This window comes from Pseudophryne corroboree, chromosome 6 (genome assembly GCF_028390025.1).
Source record: "Pseudophryne corroboree isolate aPseCor3 chromosome 6, aPseCor3.hap2, whole genome shotgun sequence".
Classification (NCBI taxonomy): domain Eukaryota; kingdom Metazoa; phylum Chordata; class Amphibia; order Anura; family Myobatrachidae; genus Pseudophryne; species Pseudophryne corroboree.
The window spans coordinates 557,173,120-557,199,482 of NC_086449.1; the positions used below are offsets into that span (position 1 = coordinate 557,173,120).

General features: G+C 41.0%; 1 protein-coding gene across 1 annotated transcript in view; it reads right to left on the reverse strand.

The window, feature by feature from the left end:
• LOC134934622 (dynein axonemal heavy chain 3-like) overlaps positions 1-26,363 on the reverse strand; it is a 1,803,147-nt gene that overhangs the window by 341,488 nt on the left and 1,435,296 nt on the right. Inside the window, exons 56-57 of the mRNA XM_063930015.1 lie at positions 9,572-9,730; positions 7,934-8,041 (exon numbers count right to left, since the gene is read on the reverse strand). Of these exons, the coding sequence (XP_063786085.1) occupies positions 7,934-8,041; positions 9,572-9,730 (267 nt within the window). The remainder of the gene's footprint in view (positions 1-7,933; positions 8,042-9,571; positions 9,731-26,363) is intronic.

The window sequence follows — 26,363 nt, forward strand, 5'->3', positions numbered from 1 at the left end:
TCTCCCCGGGTGCCTGACTTAAACAAACCACCTCACCATCAGAATCCTCCTTGTCAATTTCCTCCTCAGCGCCAGCAACACCCATATCCTCATCTTGGTGTACTTCAACAGTGACATCTTTAATTTGACTATCAGGAACTGGATTGCGGGTGCTCCTTCCAGCACTTTCAGGGGGTGTGCAAATGGTGGAAGGCGCCACCTCTTCCCGTCCAGTGTTGGGAAGGTCAGGCATCGCAACCGACACAATTGGACTCTCCTTGGGGATTTGTGATTTAGAAGAACGCACAGTTCTTTGCTGTGCTTTTGCCAGCTTAACTCTTTTCATTTTTCTAGCGAGAGGATGAGTGCTTCCATCCTCATGTGAAGCTGACCCACTAGTCATGAGGAACATAGGAGAGGGCCTCAGCCGTTCCTTGCCACTCCATGTCGTAAATGGCATATTGGCAAGTTTACGCTTCTCCTCAGACGATTTTAATTTTAATTTTTGGGTCATTTTACTGAACATTTGTTTTTTGGATTTTACATGCTCTCTACTATGACATTGGGCATCGGCATTGGCAGACGACGTTGATGGCATTTCACCGTCTTGGCCATGACTAGTGGCAACAGCTTCAGCACGAGGTGGAAGTGGATATTGATCTTTCCCTATTTTACCCTCCACATTTTTGTTCTCCATTTTTTTAATGTGTGGAATTATATGCCAGTAATATATCAATAGCAATGGCCTACTGTACCATACTGCTATATATTATATACTGGTGGTCAGCAAAATTATACACTGTCCTCCTACTATATATACTGCGCTAAACTTAAATGCACCACAGGTATGGATGAATAGTATACTTGACGACACAGAGGTAGGTAGAGCAGTGGACTACTGTACCGTACTGCTATATGTTATATACTGGTGGTCAGCAAAATTATGCACTGTCCTCTTACTATATATACTGCGCAAAACTTAAATGCACCACAGGTATGGATGGATAATATACTTGATGACACAGAGGTATGTAGAGCAGTGGACTACTGTACCGTACTGATATAATACTGGTGGTCACTGGTCAGCTAAATTATGCACTGTCCTCCTACTATATACTACAATGCAGCACAGATATGGAGCGTTTTTCAGGCAGAGAACGTAGATATTTTCAGCACACTGAGCCCAGATATTTGCAAGCACACTGAGCACAGATATTTGCAGCACACTGAGCACAGATATTTGCAGCACACTGAACACAACTCAGAGAACGCTGCACACGTCCTCTCCCTATCATCTCCAATGCACGAGTGAAAATGGCGGCGATGCGTGGCTCTTTATATAGAATACGAATCTCGCGGGATGATGACAGCGGGATGATGACGTTCGGGCGCGCTCGGGTTAACCGAGCAAGGCAGGAAGATCCGAAGCTGCCTCGGAACCGTGTAAAATGGGTGAAGTTCGAGGGGGTTCGGATTCCGAGGAACTGAACCCGCTCATCACTAGACCTATGATACCCTAGTGAAAAGCTAAAAAATAAATCTGTAAAGAAATTAGTTATGTGTAGTGAAAATAAAAGGAGGTGGGATGGATTAGAGCAACTTGGTAAATAAATTAAATTCCGTTGCCTCATTGAGGTCCTTTGGATGCACGGTCTGAAGTCTGAACAAATAGATGACCATTCATGAGCACAACCTATGGAATTGATCTTCACCTAGAACTGTGTTTTTTATGAGTCCTACAATAACAACATTGAAATCTACTGGGTCAGCATTATGATATTAAAAACATAATATTTTTACACTGTAATTTATGTTTGTGTTTGTAGTTGGACTCACCTTTCCCAAATCTAAATCTCTCAGCACATTTTAAAACCTGCCCCGCCTGCACTGTATCATGGTTTTACCAAGGTGCACAGTTACTTGCTGTTTTTGCTTTACTTCTAACTCAGAATTAGCCCCTGTATGCCATGGGAATTAGGGGGACATTTACTAAGCAGTGATAAGAGTGGAGAAGTGAGCCAGTGGAGAAGTGGCCCCCATCAACCAATCAGCAGCTCTGTATCATTTTATAGTATGCAAATTATAGATGTTACTTCAGTGATGATTGGTTGCCATGGGCAACTTCTCCACTGGCTCACTTCTCTGCTCTTATCACTGCTTAGTAAATGTCCCCCTTAGTCTGTTACATTTGTAACATTGTCAGGCTATTTTTGTATTTAAAGCATTCTTAACCAGGGACATATATAACCTCTATCTATAAAGCTAGACTTCAAAGACGTTTGTATCTCTGAAACCCTTTTCACACCAAGCCTCTCACCTGGGATATTGCTGGGCAACCTAGGTCATGGCTTGGTCTGAAAGGGACTACCAGGGTCCCGTGCCCTGGAAAGTCAACCCAGAATGTGACAAGGGTCGAACCTGGGACCAACCCAGGTAGTCTGCAATGTGAACGCGTGACCTGTGTTTGACATGGGTCACACTAAAACTAGCAGAGAGCCTGTAGAGATGATGACCAAGTGCTGGCAAAGAGACAACCCGGCAATAACCCCGGTCCAGCCTGCAGTGTTAACATGGTTTCAAGCAGCTGTCACAACCCAGGTTGGACCCAATGTTTCTTGTATGATAAGGGTATAAATCAGTTTCTGTTAACCAGTTTCTTTTAAATAGGTTAAAATTACTTTTTGAATATTATGGATCCATGTGATAATATGGGATGGTATAACTCTGTACAGAGATAATGTCAATCACTACCTCTGGCCATAAAATTTTTGAGCAAATAAGGTAGTATCTTCAAACACTTTAAAAAGTCTCACCAAATGTGATACTGGGAACAGGAAAGTGTGTCATTGGTGCAAGATGTCATTATTAACCAATGGAAAATATTTAATATGGACAAATAGTTTATTACTTGGGATGTACACAACATGTTAACAGATTTCCAATTCTGAATGGCTTTTATTGCATTTACTGAAGACCAGTTGAAATGATTGTGTGTTGTTCACAGATGGGCTTAATACATAATTTCAAGTATATGAGAAGAAATATACAAAGTGGCATGGCATTAGGTTAACAGAATTATTTTACTCCCATTTCTCATTTTAATTCATTTTCTAGTAATTGACTAATGTATCTACAAAATGCATTTGCTTGAAAAACATAGTACAGTAGCTATGAAAACCCCAGGGAAGAAAACTGTAAAAAGAAGCCAGTAGACAAATAAGTGTACATATCTATGACAGAAAGGATGTAATCGCATATTGATTAATAGCCACTGGCGTGGGGGAGCTTTAACTGGGCGTGGTATGGACAACGCAGGTGAGTCTGGATCATTTGCAGGACGGCTAAGTGAAGTCACATGCAGCTGCTACAAGAAAACATTTACACTGTGCTGGCTAGGGTCAACCTCAAATCAATGAGGGAAGCAAGATCTACATCCGTCTCTGAGTAACACCCTTTCTGCACTGACGTTATATTTTAGTAAGCTGGATAAGTCATATTTTGCTGTGATATAATGGAAAACCACTGTATAAACTACAGTGGTTAAGATTTTTTTCTTGATTAAATAACTCCAGTTTACAACTACTTATCATGTTAGTCCTGCTATAGCATTAGATGACTGGCTGCCCTCCCGAATCACCGATACCCGGGTGTAGGTAAATATTTCTTTTTTTCTTTCTTTTTTATTTTACACATTGATCAGCCTGCATGTCTATTAGACACACATGGTTGATCACAGGGACTTGAGCCAAGCTCCGACTTCACTGCCAGAAGGCAGAGAAGGCTGTGCAGCAGTAGGGGAACTGGAGGGATGCTGTGATAATGCTACCTGAAGATAGTGTTATTATCACAGGGCTCCCATCTGTATTTTTTTACAATTTATTTTTAGTACATTTGAGCAGATCGCATTTCCCATTACAAGTATGGGAAATGCCATCTGCTTAATAATTAAAAAAATAATAATTTAAGGGCTTGGAGGACAATTTTAGATGATACCAAAATAATGTGAAAAGTGTGAGAAACCACTCATTTCACATTATTTTAGTAGAAATTATTTTGATAAATATTGTCACGAGAAAATGAGTTGTAATAAAACTAAGCTGAAGTTGGTAGGTCAGAGTAAGTATAATTGTGAGGGACTAAGCTGAAGTCAATATGTTGGAGATTGCACAGTAGTGAGGGGTGAAACTGTAGTTGATGAACAGGCAAATAAAACAAGACTTTTTAAAAAACCAAAAGAGAAATTGCTGTAGGTGCTGAAATTACATAGAAACATAGAATTTGATGGCAGATTAGAACCACTTGGGCCATCTTGTCTTCCCTAAACACATGTACATGCACACACTTACACACTAGTGTTAATTTTTGACGGGAGCCAATTAAACTACCAGTATATTTTTGGATAGTGGGAGGAAACCGGAGTACCCAGAGAAAACCCACGCAATCATGGGGAGAATATACAGACTCAACACAGTGGATGTCAAACCCATGACCTCAGTGCTGTGAGCAGTAATGCTAACCATTACACCATCCATACTGTCACCTGTGATCCGTAACTGGCATTGCGGTGGATCCTCAATTTTGTTTGTTTTTATTATGAAATGTCACTTTTTGTCTGAAGCTGGTATTGCAACAAACCCACACAGACTGTATTAGTGCAGAATTCTGGAGTCAAATATTGTACATAATTTCTTCCTTTGCTTATAGTTTTGGTTTTGTTTGGGAATATTTACATAATTCTCGCTTCCAAATATTCTAATATGCTGAAAGTCATGTTTACAGTAAATGGAGGCCTCTCTGTGGTGTTATTGGGTTAACAATTTGGAGGATAATAGGCTGTCATGTTTTCTTCACCCCAATATGCCATTCATATATCTGCTTCAAGGAGCTTACTTTGTCCAATTTCAGAGAAAATGCTGTTTTCTATAATTTTGTTCAAGGTTGTTTGGTATGGTGGTTTGGTGGTCTGGCTGTTTTTTAAGATGGTTTGTGTGTGAAAACAATTCAGTCCAGTTATCTGTAGGTAGCATCTTTGGCATATGGCTATACTTGCACTTGCTTTTAAGGGGGGTACATGCGGAGAGAGCCGTGCTTAATTTCGAAGCAATCTGACTAGATTGCTTAGAAAGTAAGCACGGATCTCTCTGTGTGTATGCCCCATAACGACAGCGATGCGTGGCCCCACGCATCGCTATCGCCAGTTCTAGATTGGACTGCATGCAGGCACAATCTAGTAGATTGCTCACTTCACCGCTGTGTGAAGTTAGCGCCCACCACTTCCTCTCCCTCCTCGCTCAGCACACATCACGCTGTGTGCTGAGCAGGGGGAGAGATGTGTACTGAGCGGTCTGTGCTAGATCGCTCAGCACATATCTCCCCGTGTGTACCCCCTTTAGTCATATGGCTCTGACTCAATGGAACTCATTTCCCCGCACAGTTCGAGAGGCCCCCGCTCTAGAATCCTTAAAAAACAGACTCAAGACTTTCCTGTTTACGCAAGCCTTTCCATAATGTCCCTTTAGTATCTCCATGCTCTCTGTATTTTATGAAAAGCTTTTCTGTATGTCATTGTTTCTGTACTATATTATGTTCATTCGATCTGTTAAGCGCCTTGAGTCCTATTGGAGAAAGAGCATTTTATATAAATAAAATTATTATTAATATTACTTGAGTAAGATATTCTTTAGATTTTTCTGGTATTTATTCTTGAAGATAATCAGGCAGACTATTGTATACAGTATCTTGACTGATTATTGAAAAATACAAGAAAATACTTATTCTTACTTGGGATCTCAAGACAGGTTGGTATGTCTCAAGTCAGGAGTTTATTCAGCTCCGTTGCTCCCGATTTTTTGGAAAATATTTCCTTGCCATTTCTCTTTCTGGTTTTTAGGTAATTTTATTATCTAGCAGTGATTAATCTTGATTCTGTTAGCAAGTTGATCTTTAACTAGCTTATTTACTGTCTTGAGTTTGTCTGCTGTTAATGTCAGTGCTTCATTTGGATGCAGTTGATATGTTGGTGATGTTAATCACTTCTTTGCAATTTAGCTTGTACAATTTATCAGTGATTTTTTTCCCCATGAGCAACAGTGTGATTTTCTTTTGTGAAGATGCAGCTCTCACCTTCAATGTCGGCAAGATTACATTGCCTTCAGAGGTTTTTCCACATGCCTCCCTTTGACATATTCTAATGAAGCTTCTCATCTGGTTGAGCAGCCTAGCATGGTCACAAACATTTCATATCAGCCTTGGAGGCGACTGAATAGTCAGCAATGATACATAGCAATCTTTTCCTTCTCTTTCAATATCCTGTAAGCATGATACCATTTCTAAAGTGCTCCTTAAAATATAACTTTTTTAAAGGTGACTGCATAGACTTATGGGCTGAGATGTTAGCATCTTCCATGGTACAAAGGTTTGCACCATTTCATTAAAGAAGCTAGATGGATCCCAGTTTTCATTGCCAAGTAGAGATTATTACTTTTGCACCTTCATGCAAATATTACATTTTGCTTTGCTAGACAAGATTAATATATTACATCATTGCAGGGTAGACGGTACATATAGAAGTTTTCACTGCTTTTGTGGGACGATGAACACTCTTTCTTGCAGCAAAGTGACCTGGTTTTTCAATTTGTGGCTTGTAGTATATAAATATATAATTATATATATTAATATGGTATTACACATTTTGCATCTTAAGGTGCCTACACACGATCTCACCGTGTGTATGCACATTTAAGCTGATTACTTGCAGGAAAGCATATTCCAAAGCACACATCAATATCAATTATTATAATGCTTCATACATAAATTTACAACATACAGTACTATGCAGCGCTGTGCATTGATGATATTATGATGCAAATAAATGACATATATGTTACATGTCTTTGTTATATCATTAATTGAATCCCCTCAATGTACTGCTTCCTTTAATATTTCAACGCTTTATAAACAAAGCATAACAATATTAATAACTATAATGTTTCAGTAGGCAAAGATGGCCTAGCCTAAATAAACGTACAATCGAATAGGTGTTGGAACACGGACACATATAGTAACAAACCAAAAGTTGTAAGTGGTGATAAAGTGTGAGGGGCTAATGTAAGGCAAAGCCATTATCATCTTCCAACATTAAAGTAGACATTGGCAACTGGACATTTTGTACTGCTTCAAATGGCGTGGTACCATTACCACTGTAATAAGGACAGAATCCCTGTTCTGGTGTCTGGTTATGGGTTTAAAGACAAGAGCCACCATCCCTTCCTTACACTGAAATCCTTCTTGAATCTAGCGTCACATGGCAAATGACTGTGCCAGATGGCCGTTACAGTATCACTGACCACCTTAACCTCATTAATACACAGCTCTCCCTGACTTTGTGGTTATCTTCCAGCTCCTATGTAATATGTTTGCAATCTGTCATAATAATAACATTAAAACATACAAAAGTGAAACATGTAATGAATATGGCGCAATGTCCACTCACCTGAATGATTCATTCAAAACAAAACATAATTTTAGGGAAGCAAATTTAAAAGATGAAATGAATGAAAGATATTTAATTTATATTACCAATAGTTTGCATTTTCAAGTTGTGTTTCTATTCTTTCCATCATACAAACTATCAAAGCCTAGCCCACAATGATTTTCCAGGAGCACATACATACAAAACTATATAACTGAAAAGGTCCTTGCTGGGCAAATAGGTTTATATCTACGATTGAAGAAGCAGTGCTGGTCCTTATGTTTTACATGGGTTGGAATATTAGCCTTTTGGCTCTACTGCTACATGGGATGTCATAGTCATCCAAGCTCCTTTGCCATTTGCACCACTTCCAAATGAACATTTTAGCATATTTCCATTAGTAAAAGATTGCCTGCACAAACAAAATATATCCATTCACACATAAACATAAACACCAATGCAACAAAACAAGGGGAACAGTACCTTTAGTGAGTCCAAAAACTTCATATCTCCGAGCATCTTTTTTGAAGCAGTCCAGAAGTCATCAATATTCTTTGCATTCTGATCCCCCTTTTTTTCAGGTTTAATCCCCTTTACATGCACAAAACATAAATTTCAAATGTACTATAGTAACAAATGGATACATTTAATCAAAGTGTCAACTTCCATAGCATTTAGAATATATACTGACATAAGCGTAGATGCTGATTTTCACTCTACGGAACTTGCCTTGTTTATTTATTTATTATTAACAGTTTCTTATATATCGCAGCAAATTCTGTAGCGCTTTACAATTGGAAACAACAATGGTAATGACAAACATTCATAGAGGTAGGAAGGCCCTGTTTGCAACCTTATAATCTATAGAAATAGGCATTTATACACAAGGATAGGGGCTACCCATGGCATAATGGTCCACCAGATTGCAAAGGTTCTTGATAAGCTGCATGAGATGCCCAAAAAGCAATGCTGATTGTTCTGAGCACCACTGATTATAGTCCTTCATATGTTTCCTAAAACATTTCTTTGTAGTACTATTACAGAAAATGTATGGAGTAGAATATTTGGTAATCTGTCCACATACATGTTTGTAATGCTCAAAGATCATGTTTCTCGTTATAATGCCAACACCATTAAAATGCTGTAGCATTGCAACTGTGTCTACATTAGGGGCTGTCATTCTGGTGTCCACATATTCACTATTAACATCGTGATTGCCCCTGAATATTTATGTATATATTTATATATTTATACTCCATTCTTTTTTTTCCCCAAGACTTTTATGGTGCATATGGTGCATAAATCCCACCATCTGCACTTTGTGCATATTCACAGAACCATAGATTGGAAAATTCTATGAGAGCAGAACAGTTATGTGGCATGATGGAACCCAATTAAATCTGAGCAGAAAGTAAAAGGGGTTTTCTCTGGAGTGTGAAGTGCATACACAGTTCATTGTATGCAAATGTATTTATAAGCAGTATACTGCTAAACGCCATTCAACAGCATTGCCTCTTTGTTGCATGTGAAAAAGTAGTGGATGACGGACAAATCCTTGCCTAGAGCTTAATACATGGCTTGGAAACAGCAAACATAATGTACATCAAGGTGCCTCCAATGAAAGATATGAAGATTAACACAAATAAACTTAGGTATTCTTGACATACCTATTAAATATGCCTAAATATATGTTTAAATGTGTTTTCCTCCTTTAGTTGACTTTATGTTATTGGCATCTGTAACGTTTATTAAACACATTCCTTTTCTTATTGGATTCCCTCTGTGTTTTCATTAAGGTATTGCTGCTTCTAGCAAACCTGGTTATTCTGCCCTTGGATATGTAACAGAATTACCTTGTGTTTAAAATCCTATCAAATAATACCTGAACTGCAGTATATAAAGTTAGAAAGGTAAAGCAAAGTATTTCATAAAAGTACAAGACCACAGCCAATGAGAATAATGTGTCTTTATTTGAAACACCCCGTCTTCTTAGCTGTGTCGGGATCCCGGCATTGGTATTTTGTTAGCCGGGATCCCGACCATCGGTATCCTTCCGGATCCCCTTTAAATGTATGTCACAGTGCTTTAGCACTTATCATTAGTATAGCAGTTCATAAATACCTTTAGAATGCACACAGCAGCCAAAGTGAGGCGTACTCCGGAGGGTGGGTTCTGCATAGTTTTCAGAAGAGTTATGTCACTGGCTTTCAGTGTATCCAGGGCTGCAATAGCAGCATTGAGGGCAGGTATTGCAACACTTAGCTCCTGCTCACATTCTTCCTGCAAACACAGGTCAAACATATTATCAGTCATCTGAATATTCAACAATGGTCAAAACTAGAGATGGATGAATCAAATCTTCCGGTTATGAAATTAGATAGAAATTCAAACATTCTTTGTTGGCAAATTAATTTTTGGGATGATTTCGATTTAACATAAATTTGCCACATTAATAAGGCACACTAAGCAATCTGGCCAATAACAGTAAATGGAACATAAGGAAGGCAATCAGCATGTCTCATACCTCCCAACATGACCCTCTCCAAGAGGGACACAATGCTCTGCTCCTGGACTTCCCTCTTAAAGTATGATTGCATCACCTGTGCTGAAACACCTTTCTTATCCATTAACTTGTTCAACACAGGTGCTGGCAATCATAAATTAAGAGAAAAGTCCTGTAGCAGAGCATCTTGTCCCTCCTGGAGAGGGTAATGTTGGGAGGTATGATGTCTTCAAATGGCATGTGTCTATATCCCTATCAAAGGAGTTTACAGCACTCATTCTTTGTGGATTATACTAGGAAAAACATCTGTGGTTATTCTATGGGGCCCAAATGAGTAGCTACCTCCCAATATGTACATTTGCTACTTAGTTTTACAAACAGCAGTAATGTCTGCCTTGTCCATATTTTGCACCTCATGACAACATATAGGGGATGGTCGCAGATTTTGCTGCGGCGGCAGTGACCATCACTAAATAAGGCCCATAGTGTACTGACTGCAATAAAACATAATTAGATTGGTACTTGCCATTAACTATCTAACACACAGTAAATTTATCGTGCCATAATCATGTGTATTTGCTCAAACAAAATGACTGGTGCAAAACTCTATTTATCTAAATGTTTCATTCGCCCCATTTCCTATTTATGTATAAAAATACACAGGCAATTTATTGTCATATCAACCAGTGCATTTGTTAAAATTATACACTTGGGAAGTGTTGGCCTCGTCTGAAGGAAATCAATGCTTGCACATTACCAAGAAACCCTTACAAATGTCATTCAGTCATTCATACAAAAATGAAAACATGCCAGAGAAAAAATGCATTAGTGTTCACAACAAACGGTCACCAAGGCTACCTCCAAGGCAAAGATCAAATCTGTTAATTATCCAAAAAATATTTTCATGTGAGTGATGTAGAAGTTCTTTAAAATAACAGAAAAAAGAAAGTAAATTCTACTTCTCTCATAAGAACAAAGAATAAAAAAAATGTAGTGTTAGAGTGATAAAACACATCATCATATTGGCATGTAAAGACAGTTGGTTTGACCCTTTCAATCACTGTAGGTGATGGTAGTTGCAAAGTGCTCCTGCATAATACACATCTACAGCATCCAAAGACTACTGTTATTTCCCATACTTACTCATCATGTGCCATCTCATGATGAAAGCAAAGACACTCCTGAAAATCAACTGATAACAACATTTACAAGATTATCCACTACCACAAATGTGTCACAGTAAAGAAAAAACTAAAAGGGCACGTAGGGATACGTGAGTCTCTACCATGAGCTTGAGTTTACAGAATCCACTTACAGAGTGCTTTACCTTTAACAGTCTCCTTTTCTGGAACTACAGTTGTTAGCTGGTTCTTAGTGGATGCCAGGCCTTCAACCCTACGTATTGTAAGCTCAAGATCAGACACATATATTTAAAGGGAACAGGACACCTCAGAGGCTACTAAAACTACACTATATATAGAAAACAACATTCAAAATCTTCAGTATAGCATGAGAAATCTTCACGGAAGAGTGTGCTTGGCAGTTTTCTAAATAGCAGGTATTTGCAAACACCTAATGGATTTCCTAAACAGCACAAATAATTTGCACAGCTGCAAGATAGATCTTCAATATACTTCAGATTTACTGCACTATTATGAAATGCCACACAGCTCTTTTATCACTGTCATTATGCAAGAGCACCAGGACCAGTTCTCTATGAAAAATGAACCCAAACAAACATTCGTGCTTCCACAACTATAGATAATTGACCAGCAATGGGCCTTTTCTGTTACCTTGGAAAAGATGTTAACGTGGAATGCAAGCACTGTTTGGCATTGCAAGGGCCAGCATGCACATGGATGACAATGCACTCTATCACTTGTAGTGCCAGAATTGGCCCCCTAAAAACAGATCTGATTATTCCTTGGCAATCCCAATACACCACAATTAGATCAACCAGCTTGTTGAGCATTAAACATCCCTCACTAACCAGCACATTTATAAAACACTTAGCTCCACTTCAGATCTATCCTAATTGGCTGGTGTTAAATCCATGTTTTTTTTCCCCTTACAGCCCCCCGATTTCGTTTATAGTGCTGACTAGCCTAGGATTTCAGCTTGATCTGTCTGAAGGCAGCCCCACCCTGAGACATGCTAGCTGGATTGAGAGCAAAATATCTTCCAAAAACTTGTTCCTTGCTTTGCCACTGACAAACACTATTACTGTACATACCAGACTTGCCAACTTTCAGGCTGCTCCCTCCAGAAGGGGGCAGCCAAGTCTGCTGAACAGGGGTTGGGGCTATGAAAAGGGGGCAGGGCTCTGAAATAAAGGGCCATTCTGGGGACGGGTAGACGTGATCTCGTAAGCTATGCAATGCCACATTACGGGCTACGATGACGAAATTCACGCGGATCGCGTCAACATCACTAGACCAGTCAATTTCACAAGGGGTGCGGGAGGCAGCGGCTGGTTCTGGGAGGCACGCCTGCCTTTCCGGGGACCGGGAGCACCTCCCGATTTTTGGGAGCCTCCCGACCAATCCGGGAGGGTAGGCAAGTATGGTACATACAGTACATTCATACAAACTAACATATATATCTATCTATATTTCGGGTGGTATTCATGTGACCGCCTGTCTGCTGACCGACAGTCACATGACCTCCTCCACCATCCCGCCGGCTCAGTATCCCGATGGTCGGCATGCCGACCAACAGGGACTATTTCCACTCGTGGGTGTCCACGACACCCATAGAGTTGGAATAGAACCCGTGGCAACCGCAGGTCGCCACCGAGCCCGCAGCGTGGCGAGCGAAGCGAGTCCGCAAGGGGCTTGCTGCACTCGCCCCTCCCCGCCGGGATCCCGGCATCGGTATGCTGCCGGGATCCCGGCGTCGGTAAGCTGACCGGCGGTCAGGAGACCGCCGGTCAACCATACTACACCCCTATATTTCTACACACATGGATACACAAAAGACATTAAAAGAAATACAGAGCCATTAAGTTTAACCATTTTGTTACGAATTAAATTGACAGCTCATTTATGTTAATCTGGTTTGTTTTGCCTGCTTAAGGATTTACCGTGGCATTTCACTGCAATATTATCTATAGACATATATAAATATAAGGGCATATTTAATTAAGAGCAAAAGCCTTGGGGGATTATTCCAGCAGCTTCTGTGCGTTAACTGGCAGAATTGATTCTGCTTGAAGCCTATGGAGGTGCAAGCAGAATCAGCATACTGATGGAAAAAAATGCAAGCTGTTCAATTTGAGTATGCCCCATAGTATCAAAAATAGTGTTTCTGTCTATTGTTCACACAAATACAAGTTGCAATGTGTTTATATTATTTGTGAATACAGGATGCCTTTTACTTTAAATTTATTTCACATAAATATTCCGTTCTCCTTCATAACAGAAATTCAGTAAATCACACAAGTCTGTCTGTACTGATAAAAGTCACTTTGTACAGTAAAATGGTTCCTTTGGGTTACCTCTGTGCGCTTGCTCAGTGATTTACAGGTTACTTGTACTGCAGATCTTCTCATTTCCCAAAGCCTGAGGTGAATGTCCCATTTATAGTGAGCAGCTATTGAGAGAATGAAAAGTGACTCCAGTATAAGTACTATATAGCAGAGAGGAACATGGAGGGATTAGACAAGCAGTATGTGAGACTCTCATGACAGGATTCATACTGCACACAGTGAAATGTCTCTCCAGTGTGCTGTGCCACTTAAGGAAATTGCAAGAATATCTGTTTAAAAAAGATTAATGAAAAAGTGAGAAATTGATTCAAGGTGTTATTATTTAATCTATCATACACATAAGCATATCTTACACAGGGGCTTATTTATCACTTCCTGGAGTTTTAAACCAATAAGAATAATTTATTATTGTTGCAATAGTCATTACTTATTGGGGCCATGTATCGAGAAATTCTTGCAGGGACATGGACTCTGATAAAAGCTGTGCCTGTGTACAGAAATAAGCAAACCTTACTTTTGGGTTCAGAGCTGGCTTGCTAAATGTACATGCACAATAATCAGACAGAACATGTGTAATGCTGGGTACACACAAGAATATTGGATCGGCCATCTGGCTGAGCCGCTGAACTGTCCAACGATTGGTAAGTGCATACACACTTAGCAGTTGTCGGCCCGACGTGTCGTGCTTGACATCACAACTGGGCGGGCATTTACATTTACCCGCCCAGTTGGCATGTCAGTCACTAGAGGCCTCTGCACAAAATGTATGGGTGGTTGGCTGACTAACCATACACACAGCACGATGCGCCGATAAATCAGCAATCGGTTGTGCATCAGGCAGGGGCGTTTCCACAGAGGGTGGGCCCCCTCCTCTGTACTGCGCTGTAGACTCCGGCATTGTACCGGAGTCTACTGCGCATGAGCAGGTCTCCAGAAAAATGACACCCACCATGAGCCGGAGACCAATTTGCCTACTGCGCATGCACGGTGGCTATTTTGGTGGTGATTTCCACCACGATCACAGCGCCCGACACTGGACTCCGGCAAGGTAAGTATTAAAATGGGTGCAATGTTTGATGTGTGGGCCCCCCCTGGACCCAGGGGCCCGTGTGCACTGCACACATTGCACCCATTATAGAAACGCCAATGACATCAGGGCCAATGTGATGGGTGGTCTTCTGTATGCCGACTGACGGGATCCCGGCGCACAGTATACCGGCGCTGGGATACCAACAGCCGGCATACCGACACTTATTCTCCCTCGTGGGGTTCCACGACCCCCCTGGAGGGAGAATAAAATAGCATGGCGCGCATAGCGCGCCACCGTGCCCACAAGGGGCTCATTTGCGCTCACCACACTGTCGGTAAGCCGGCGGTCGGGCTCCCGGCGCCGGTATGCTGGTCGCCGGGAGCCCGACCGCCGGCATACCATAGTGAACCCAATGTGATATGTCTGTGAATGACGTAATTGACAGACATATTGCTGGTACATACCAACCAAAGCGCCCACTATATATTGGCCAGTGTGAGCCCAGCTTAAGTTATAGTTGCTGCATTGGAATCCAAGGATCCCTCTTCATAATATAGGCTACAGACTACAATGGCTAACACCGTGTAAAACTGAAATGGTTATCAGGAGCATGCTCTGAAAAGCTAATCTATTTGAAGCTTGGTAAATTTGTCAATTTCACAGTTCCTATAGAAAAATTACAGTTTTGGGGTGACTTAAAAAATAAAATAAAAAAGCTTAAATAAATATGACCCACAGGGAGGCCTTATAAGAATATGATGACCCAGGTAAATGGACTTCAACTATTATTTTTCTAAGCTTCTCTTTTGTATTTGTCTAATGTAAATATTAAGAGATGGTGGTTTTAAAAAATTGTTTTTATTTATTATTGGAACCTAGTTTTTCTGGCTGTTCTGATAACTTTGTTTGCAAAGCCCCCACTAAATCGTCTGCTATTGTTTTACTTCTATCCCTCATGGCCTAATGAAATGTGGAATGTATAAAATCATCGCAAGTGGGGCATGAAATTTGGGTGGAGCTTGGTCTAGTAGTGACTGCATATATGACAGAGATAAGTTAAAAAAGGGTTCAGTATGATTTACCAGTGGCTGGGGTGCCGGCCCTCAATATACCGTCAGCGGCATCCCAAGGCAAGCGCAAAAGGGTCCACTTGCGGGCACGCTGCGCTTGCCACGCTGCGGGCTCACCACAGGTTCAATTCCCACTCCATGGGTGTTGTGGACACCCACAAGTGGGAATAGACCTGTAGAACCGGTATTCCGGCTGCCGGCATTGCCAGCTGTGGGAATTCTGGCATCGGTGTCCTGACCATTGGGATCCCGACAGCCGGAGAATTAAATGTATACCGTCAAAACCTATACTATATCTAACAATATGCGTTTTCCTGCATTAAGCTTAATTTAGCAGAGAAAATGTTGCAGTTACAAACCCTTTAAAAAGATTGGTTGTATACCCTTCCTTACATAAATGCCAAAACTTGCTTTTGAGAAAGTATGGTGTTAGAAAAGGGATGGGTTTTGGTGTTTATAGTGATGCCATATAGGTGAGTCTACTGCACAGAAACAAGAGCTGTGCGGCGGACACGTTTCGGGTTTTGGTTTTGGATCTGGATCTCCATTCGTGTTTTGGATCTGGATTAGTCTTGCCAAAACCACCCTTTTGGGTTATGGTTTTGGATCTGGATGTTTATGAAAAAAACATAAAAACTGCTAAAATCACAGAATTTGGGGTCATTTTGATCCTACAATATTATTTATCTCAATAAGATTAATTTCCAGTTTATTCTGGACAGCTCACACCTCACAATATTGTTTACAGGCCAAAAGGTTGCACCGAGGTAGATGGATGACTAAGCTAAGTGACACAAGTGGGCGGCACAAACACCTGGCCCATCTAGGAGTGGCACAGCAGTGGCAGACAGGATGGCAGTTTTAAAAACTAGGCCCCAAAGAGCACATAATGCAAAGAAAAAAAGAGAGATGCAAGATGGAATTGTCCTTGCGTCCTCCCAGCCACCCTTATGTTGTATTAACAGGACATGCACACTTTAACAAACCAATCATTTCAGCGACAGGGCCTGCCACATGACTGTGGCTGAAATGATTGGTTTGTTTGGGCCCCCACAAAAAAAGAAGCAATTAAACCCCTCACCAAAAAATAAGTAATTTATCTCTCCTTGCACAAACTGGCTCTACAAGGCAAGATTCCGTCCTCATCTTCCGATTCCTCACCCCTTTTAGTGTGTACATCCTCATCCTCACAGAGTATTAATTCGTCCCCACTGGAATCCACCATCACAGGTCCCTGTGTACTTTCTGGAGGCAATTGCTTGTAAAGTTCTTCCTGGAGGAGTTTATAATTCATTTTAATGAACATCATCTTCTCCACATTTTGTGAAAGTAATGATAATGTCGATATTATCTTAGACCGAAAAGCTATACCTCTAGATACACTATTTCCATGGAGCCGCTATGGCCGCTAGACTGAATACACGTGCTACGCACTTTGTACGCTATTTGCGTACAGAGTCCTGCACGTGGTACGTACTTGGCGTACACACGCTGCGCTAAGTGTACAGAGTATACACAGCGAGCGCACACACAATTGATAACCTTTAAACCTTGTTAATGATACAATGTAATGATATGATCATACTTTAAACCCTAAACAGCAAAGTACTGCAACGATGTTATACCTTAAACCTTAAGTAGCGCTGATGGTATAAAGTACCCGCAGTGCGTACACCTTATCAATACCTATACACCTTATACAGATAAATACACTTTAAAACCCTTGCAGGAAAGTGAAGACACAACACTGATTTGTAGTTGAAACCACAGGGTTCTAAGGCCACAGTGGATTAATTCCAAAAGGTAAACAGTACAAATCATACACTACAGGCTAACAAGATAAACTAAACAGAATAATGGCTACAGAGAATGTACATACGTGAGAATGTTCGCAAGCGCAACCCGGCCGGTCCTCCGCTAGTCAGATAGAAAGCGTTCAGAGTCTTCTGACCGGCCAGGCAACAATGGGCTTTTTATACACAACATGCATACACAATACAATGGTCACTGTAATCTCATTGTCCATTGGACACAGGGATATGTCTTTACATTACAGAAGAGGTCATTGGTTGATTTGAATAGATGGGCGATGTCTTTCCCCAACTGCTCTTGTGGGTGGTATCCTCTGGATTCCCGCCGCATACATAATATACAGTAAATACAGTTAATATCTATATTCTGCTTTTGCATATAACTATACGCAGGAACATGCAATCTTTCTCTAACCAACACCGGAATGTTACCCTCAAATTACCCTACAGCTGGATACTAGACATCACCTTCCAACCTTTATCTGACCCTTCCTATCATGCAAAGGCGAAACTCTTAGTCCAGGAACTGTTTAAACTATTAATACTCGCTGACGTGGTGCAAGGGAACTAAGGGAACAAAATGCACTATTTGGGTTAAATATGTAATGTTCTAATAACCCTCTATGCGTTCACAAACTCTACCGTAAATGTGCATACCACGCGCTAAGGTGCATGGCCGTGGAAAGCTCCTTTATGCAAATTGCGGATATGTGCACGCACGGCAGACTGAGTGCACTCGCAGAGGGCATGTGCATGGGGTTAGTACGTGGGGCATGCATTACAATATTTTTCGACTTTGACAGTCCACCCTTTCGCAGTCAACAATAACTGCCACTATCTAAACATTAAACAGAACAATATATCATACAATATCTACAGATGGTTGGATAAAAATATACAATACATTATCCATAAAATAATTGGATGGTAGGAGGAGAGGTGTAGGCGAGAAATGTATGACCTAGTGGGATAGTAAAAGCATGTATGTATGAAATCCATGTCTGAGGGGCATGTATCATCGTGCCGTATATGTTCTAGATAAGCTTCGAGGTATTGCGAAGTATACATTAAATCCTTCTCATCCCATATCAAGGGTCTGTAAGTGGACCAACAAACACTACCGAGCTCTTTTCGGCTTCTTGTTCCAACAAATGGGGTGCACATTTAGTTGATGATACATGGAGGGGGAACACATGTGAATGCTAATATGTGTATATATGTCACCTGTCGACTATGTGTGTCACTACCTGGAGGTTGTAGAGATGAAGATAAGACACATATCACAAATACATTCACATAACATTTGTGCAATCATTCTTGGGTATTGGTTGAAGTCTTGTCCGGATGGGTGTATCTTTGCTGAAAGTGTTAATCAAAGTCTTTTCTGGATGGATGTATTGTTCATGAAAAGTCTTTTCCGAATGGATGTATTGTTCAGCAAAGTCTTTTCCGAATGGATGTATTGTTCATCAAAGTCTTTTCCGAATGGATGTATTGTTCATCAAAGTCTTTTCCGAATGGATGTATTTTTGCTTGAGGGAAAACAAAGGAGAAACGGGTGAAAGAAACGGACCGTGGAATCACGTCTTATCACAACATTGTCTCTATTGATGGGTCATAAATTAAATCAGTTGTTGTAACAATGCCCCCGCTCCTCAAACTCATCACTTTGGTACCGCGCTTGCGCCGCGTTAAAATTCGAACACACCTAAATATCAAACCAATCATTATGAAAACTCCCAGGATGCAAAGGAGAAACTTTCCCACACTCACGATAACATTTTGAGCCCATTCTCCTAAACCTGAGAACCAATTTCGTGGGTTCAACCATGAGACCCAGCCGGTCAGTTCTTTACTCACAGCAGTAAGGGTAAGGTTGTGTCTCCTCCGGAACTCCCATTTCAATTGCAAGATATCGTCCATCTTTTGATCTATGACCTCGGTTGGGTCATCAGTGCTGTTTGTGATGTACGTGCAACACTTCACACCATACTGAGTTGCCAAGGTGACATAGTACCCGCCTGTCACTGCTGTGATATAATTTAGAACCATCCTGTGCTGGATCAGTTCCGTTTTGTAAGCTTGCAACTCCTTCCCTGTATACCTGAAGGTGTCATCATACATATCGGTGATATTATCTATTAGATTCGCTAGCGCATGAATATACCTATAATTTATAATTCCTCTGGCGGTACGGGTGATATCTAACGTGAGTAGGAATTAAATCCCGGTGGATTCGTGAATCAAATCAGAGGCTGCGTGCTCTGTCCTATATATGAGGTTTCTCTTAACAATGTGTTCATAGTGAGTGTGAGTGTAAGGAGCTTGAGCATTGCGGTGAACGTCTTTCATCTTATTATGGGTTATGGTCATAACTTCTGGCAACACTCTTCCAATGTAACACAATCCCTCTGAGTTTGGGGCAAGCCACTTATACGCCTTCCTCCCGCATATGAAATAAGCATCATCGGGGAGAACATATGGGACAGAATATGACATTACCATATTGCAAACCTTCCAAGTGAAAAATCCTATCCCTAACTCTCTCATCTGTTCAATACACATATCAGGCTGTATGATATGCGCACAGTATGCTGGTGATACTTCTCCAACCCGCATGGTCCTACTTCCTAGAGTATACCTGTACCGAAAATACCTTCCACCGTCGGCTATTTGGCTTATAAGTTCTGAGTCTACGGGCATTCTGTCGGCTCTGTGTGAAAATGCCATGGTTTGGTTATTCCATGTCACTTCCCAATTTCCCGGCTTTCGGGAATTGAAAATGTTGAAACATACTAAGGATCTATCCACATGATATTGGTGGAGCTTCAAACTAGGGGGCCTAGAAATATTAAATTTCATGTCCACCGGTCTCCCACCCCTTAATTCAAGTACCTCATCTATTGTTAACGGATACGGTACGAGTCCTGACTTGCTCTGACCTTGAGGTACTTGTGAGCACACCCAGCATTCTGTTTGGTTTAAAACCTTACCCACTAATGAGTGATAATCACTCAATGGATGACGGTCCATGTTGATATTAAGGCTGGACTGACATCTCTGGATGCACCCGTCCTCAACTATGTTTTCACAGTTACTACAAATACAATTTTCCTCAGCCAATAACCCTTCACAGTGCCTCCTAGTTTCTTGACTACCAGATTGTTTTCTGATACTCGCCTTTGCTCGGTGGATGTATTGCTCTTGGAATTCTACAAATCCATCCTTGCCATCAGAACCCATTCTAGATCCTTTCTCGACCTCTCTGGTACTCTCACTGAAACAGACTGCTCTGGTCAACACCAGGGTCAACATGAAAACCTGGAATGCAGTCTCTTGGGGTAAGTCCATCTTGTTAAGGGGAGAGAAAAAGGAGCAAGGCAGGGGGGGAAAGGAGGGTAATGGGAGATGGAGGAAATAATAAAAAGGAAAAAGAAATTTGGTGCGACAACCGCCTCTGGTCTTGTAGTTCTCTGTGCTCAGGTGCCGTGACAACAGTCCTGCCTCTCAACCTTCCCGGAATAGGCACTCTAGTGATACGATTTCCTCTACACTCTGCTCTTTGTCACGGGCTCTCTCTGGGTCAGCGACCTTCTTACAGTGGGACGAGTGGACCCAAGTCTCTCTCTCGGCAACCTTTAATGGTGTCGTGCTGGTCAGTAAGACTTGCTACGGTCCTTCATACTGGTCAATAAGGCAACCTGAGCGTAGAAAATTTCGAATCATTACATAATCCCCAGGTTCAATGTCATGACAATTATTGTTTGGTAGGTCAGGAATCACCAGCTTTAGATTTCTGTTTTGATTCCTCAGCTGCTGGCTCATCTTAACCATATATTTTACAGTCACCTCATTATTGCATTTCAAATCATCCTGGGGGTCAATAATTACATGGGGTTGTCGACCAAAAAGAATCTCAAAGGGTGATAGGTTAAGGGGAGACCTGGGAGTGGTTCTGATGCTGTACAATACAAGTGGCAAAGCTTCTGGCCATAACAATCCAGTTTCAGCCATCAATTTGCTCAGCTTGTTCTTAATAGTGCTGTTTACTCTTTCCACTTTCGCACTCGCCTGTGGGCGGTACGGAGTATGCAGCTTACTATTAATTCCCATTAGTTTGCACATAACCTGAAAGACTTCACCTGTAAAATGGGTACCCCTATCGCTTTCAATTATCCTAGTGATACCATATCTGCACACAAATTCCTGCACAATTTTCTTTGCAGTGAACGTAGCAGTATTTGTGGCAGCGGGGAACGCTTCAACCCAATTTGAAAACACGTCAATACAAACTAACACATACTTTAAATTTCTGCAGGGTGGCAACTGTATGAAATCAATTTGTATTGCCTGAAAAGGGCCGTCTGTTGATATGGGATGGTTCTGTTGGTATTGACTTTCCAATATTCTTCCTCAAGCAGATAAGACATGTCATTGCTCTCTTACCCGCATGAGAAGAGAATCCTGGCGCACACCAGTAGGCTCTCACCAGCTTACACATACCTTCTTTGCCCAGATGAGTCAGACCGTGTGCCGCCTCAGCTAAGCTTGGAAGATATGCTCTGGGGGCTACTGGCTTACCCTGTCCATCTGTCCAGAGTCCTGAGGACTCCTGGCCATATCCTTTTGACCTCCAGACTGCCTTTTCCTGTGGAGAACACAAATTTTGCATTTCACTTAATTTTTGTGTGTTGGCGGTATTGAATACCATCAGTTGTGTGATATCTGTCTGTATGGGGGTGCTGGCTGCTGATTTAGCAGCTTCGTCTGCCCGGATGTTACCAAGTGACACTGGGTCTTGACTGTAAGTGTGGGCTTTGCACTTGATAACAGCCACTCTGTCAGGTTCCTGTATCGCTGTTAGAAGCCTTTTTATGTGGGATGCATGCGCTACAGGTGTGCCAGCTGCCGTCATGAAATTTCTGAGGCGCCATAGGGCCCCAAAATCATGCACTACTCCAAAGGCATACCTAGAATCTGTATATATATTGGCTGACTTACCCTACGCTCTGGTTAGGGCATCCAGCTCAGCAACTTGTGCTGAGTGCGGTGGGCCCAGGGGTTCAGCTTCTATGATAGAAAGCAAGAATAGAGGACTGCGCTCGTATGCCTCTCCTAATCAACTGAAGCTGCTAAGGAGTATAAATGAGGATTTCCACTATCCCCACAAAAATACTGATAGAAAGAAAAGGATTTCTCCCAGCGCTAATGTTGTTAGGTATATAATGGTTATTTAGTGGCAGTGTAGGCTCAAGAGATTAAAAACATTCAGAAAATCAATGTTAGTTAAAATATAATGTTTTATTGACACATGAAAAACACTTTTCCAAGAATATCTTATTCCCTAAAGTGATCCAAATACCGGTATACACAAAACAAATCACACACAACGATTAACATATAAGCATACCAGTGATACGCTAAAATAGCGGTTTATTCACTAGATAGGAGTTTATATTCCTCAGGTAAATGCAGGCATATATATGTGGTAGCTATATCACAGTCCCTTATCATATATGGAATAAGTCCAAATGTCTTGATTGATACCAGCTGATCGCTGTAAAGGCCTTCCAGGGTGGAAATCAGCACATTGGGCCAAAATCCTAAACTCCTTAATGGGAAATGTCCAAAGATATACAAGACACTTACTTCAAAATCACAGGATGGTTACTGGAACGGGTGTCTGCCGGCAGACATATCCGATAGCTCCGCAATCTACTAGTTTCGCCTGGCACCGCAGGCTTCCTCAGGATGGCCGAGCTATACCAAAAACCCCGTTCTTATACCCTATCCTGCGCGTTGGTTGTCATGGTAGCTAATTCCTTCCTTTCACGCATGCGTCTGTTGCCGAGGCTCCGTCCGCGTCCTCCGTCCATTTGTTTTTCGTTGTTATGGAGACCGTGCGTGCTGACGTATATCGCTCCGTCTCCATCTCATTCCTCTCCATGGTGCGCGTCCGTTGTCAGGGCAACTACGTCTCCGTCCACGTCTTTTGTTTATTTATCGTCATGGAAACCGGACGTTTTGATGTGTATTGCTTCACTTCTCCCCTGATCTGCTCCTCATACAGCGGCTCTTTTGTCATGAAAGTCGACACTATACTGAGTTTTTAGTCCTCTCCTTTATACACATATTCATGTATGTATATTGCATAGTGGGGTTTGTTTTTTATATATATTCCATATTAATCTGCCTTGATTTTTGTTGCTCCTATTTTAACTAAAGGAGCAATTTCACACAATAAACTCCAAGCATATGGTGTATTATTATACACTAGTTTTTAAACACAAAACACAGGACACACATACACGGACAGTGATTTAAACCCCTGGAATTTTAAAATAAAATAAAAAATATCTATATACAATTAATATCACCCTATATCCCATAAAACTCATCCCTTTGGTCCTAATTTATTCTTTTAAGAAGGGTAGAAGATCCCATTCTATATTCAGACCCTTGGGTATTAAAGTTTCCAATTCAAAGATGGTTCTGGCTCCTTCTCTCAGGAGTGCATTATCCCAATTCCCTCCTCTCCATGATTTTTGTATTAATTTGATTCCAATAAACTCTAATCCTGTAGGGTCACTGTTATGCATCTTCATAAAATGTTCAGGAATGCTATAGTTTTCCTTGTTGGTCCTGATGTTATTTAGATGCTCATTAATCCTAATATACAGACTGCGGAAAGTTTTTCCTATATATTGTAGCCCACATGGGCATGTCACCAGGTAAATCACACCTTTTGAATTGCATGTGATTTTATCTCTTATGCTGTATTCTTTACCTGTACTCTTGGACGTATATTTATCTACACATTTTGTCGTGATCTTTTTGGTTTTCTTGCATACGATACAGTTGTTGCATCTATAGAATCCAGACTTCATTTCTTTCAGCCAGGTTTCTCCTTTTTTGTTGTCATTTTTATAATAACTCCTGACCAAGCTTGTTTTTAAATTTGGTGCTCTTTTGTAGATGATTCTTGGTTTCGTTGGCAGAATTTCTTTAAGGTCATCATCCGCAGTGAAGATGTGCCAATGTTTATAAATACTTTCTTCTAGAAGCTTTCGTTGACTAGAATAACCTGTTAGGAACATCACCTCCTGTTCCTTCTTCATATTCTTATCTTTATATTGAAGGAGATTCGTTCTATCTACTTTCTCCACCTCATCCTTACTTTTTTCAAGATCACCCCTAATGTAGTGTTTCTCCTCGAATTGCTCCATCAAATCCAGCACTTGTGTATTGTAGTCCACCTTTTTGGAACAGTTTCTTCTTAGTCTTTTCATTTGGCCTTTTGGGACATTGGATAACCATTTAGGGTGATGGTTACTTCTAAAATTCAAGAAACTGTTACAGTCTACATCTTTTCTATATGTTTTGGTTTCAATCTTGTTTCCTTCAATAAAGATGGTAAATCCAGAAAGTTAATATTGGTGTCACTCGCTTCATATGTGAATTCCAAATTGTATGAATTATCATTGATGGTCTTAATGAACTGTTCTAGGCTTTCTTTCGTTCCCCTCCAAATGATGAGCATATCATAGAAACATAGAAACATAGAATTTGACGGCAGATAAGAACCACTTGGCCCATCTAGTCTGCCCCTTTTTTATTTTATCCTTTAGGCAATCTCAACCCTTTTTTAACCTTGATTCTTTGTAAGGATATTCATATGCCTGTCCCAAGCATGTTTAAATTGCCCTACAGTCTTAGCCTCTACCACCTCTGATGGGAGGCTATTCCACTTATCCACTACCCTTTCTGTGAAGTAATTTTTCTTTAAATTTCCCCTGAACCTCCCCCCCTCCAGTCTCAATGTATGCCCTCGAGTTCTAATACTTCTTTTCCTTTGAAGAATGTTTCCCTCCTGAACTTTGTTAAGACCCTTTATATATTTGAAAGTTTCTATCATGTCTCCCCTTTCCCTTCTCTCCTCCAAACTATACATGTTAAGATCTTTTAGCCTTTCCGGGTAAGTTTTGTGATGTAGGCCATGCACCATTTTAGTTGCCCTTCTTTGTACACTCTCTAATGTATTTATATCCTTCTGGAGATAGGGTCTCCAGAACTGGACACAGTATTCCAGATGGGGCCGTACCAATGACCTATACAGTGGCATTATCACTTATTTTTTCCTGCTACTGATTCCTCTCCCTATGCAACCAAGCATCTGACTTGCCTTTCTCATTGCTTTGTTGCATTGCTTTCCTGCCTTCAAGTCACTTGAAATAGTGACTCCTAAATCTCTTTCCTCCTCAGTAGTTTCCATTATAGTACCCTTGATACTATACTTAGCCTTTGGGTTTTTGAGACCCAAGTGCATGATTTTGCATTTTTTAGCATTAAACTGTAGTTGCCACGTTCTTGACCATTTCTCAAGCCTACCTAGGTCATTAATCATTTGTTTGACCCCTCCCGGTGTGTCTACCCTGTTGCATATCTTTGTATCATCTGCAAAAAGGCATATCTTCCCTTCAATACCATCTGCAATGTCACCAACAAAGATATTAAAGAGAACTGGACCAAGTACAGATCCCTGGGGTACTCCACTGGTAACATTTCCCTCCATAGATTGCACTCCATTAACTACGACTGTCTGTTTCCTATCCTGCAACCAGGTTCTTATCCATTTAACTGATTTATAATCCACCCCCAGGCTTTCAAGTTTATTTAGCAGTCTGCGATGTGGGACAGTGTCAAATGCCTTACTAAAGTCTAGATATGCTACATCTACAGCTCCCCCTTGATCTATTATTTTCATCACAGAGTCAAAAAAGTCAATAAGATTTGTTTGGCATGATCTCCCACCAGTAAATCCATGCTGTTTTGGATCCTGTAAGTTGTTTGATTTAAGATATTCCACTACTCTTTCTTTTAATAGTTTTTCCATTACTTTCCCTACTACTGATGTAAGGCTTACTGGTCTGTAGTTACTTGCTTCTTCCTTGCTTCCACTTTTGTGCAGTGGAACTACATTTGCTCTTTTCCAGTCCTCTGGAATAGCACCTG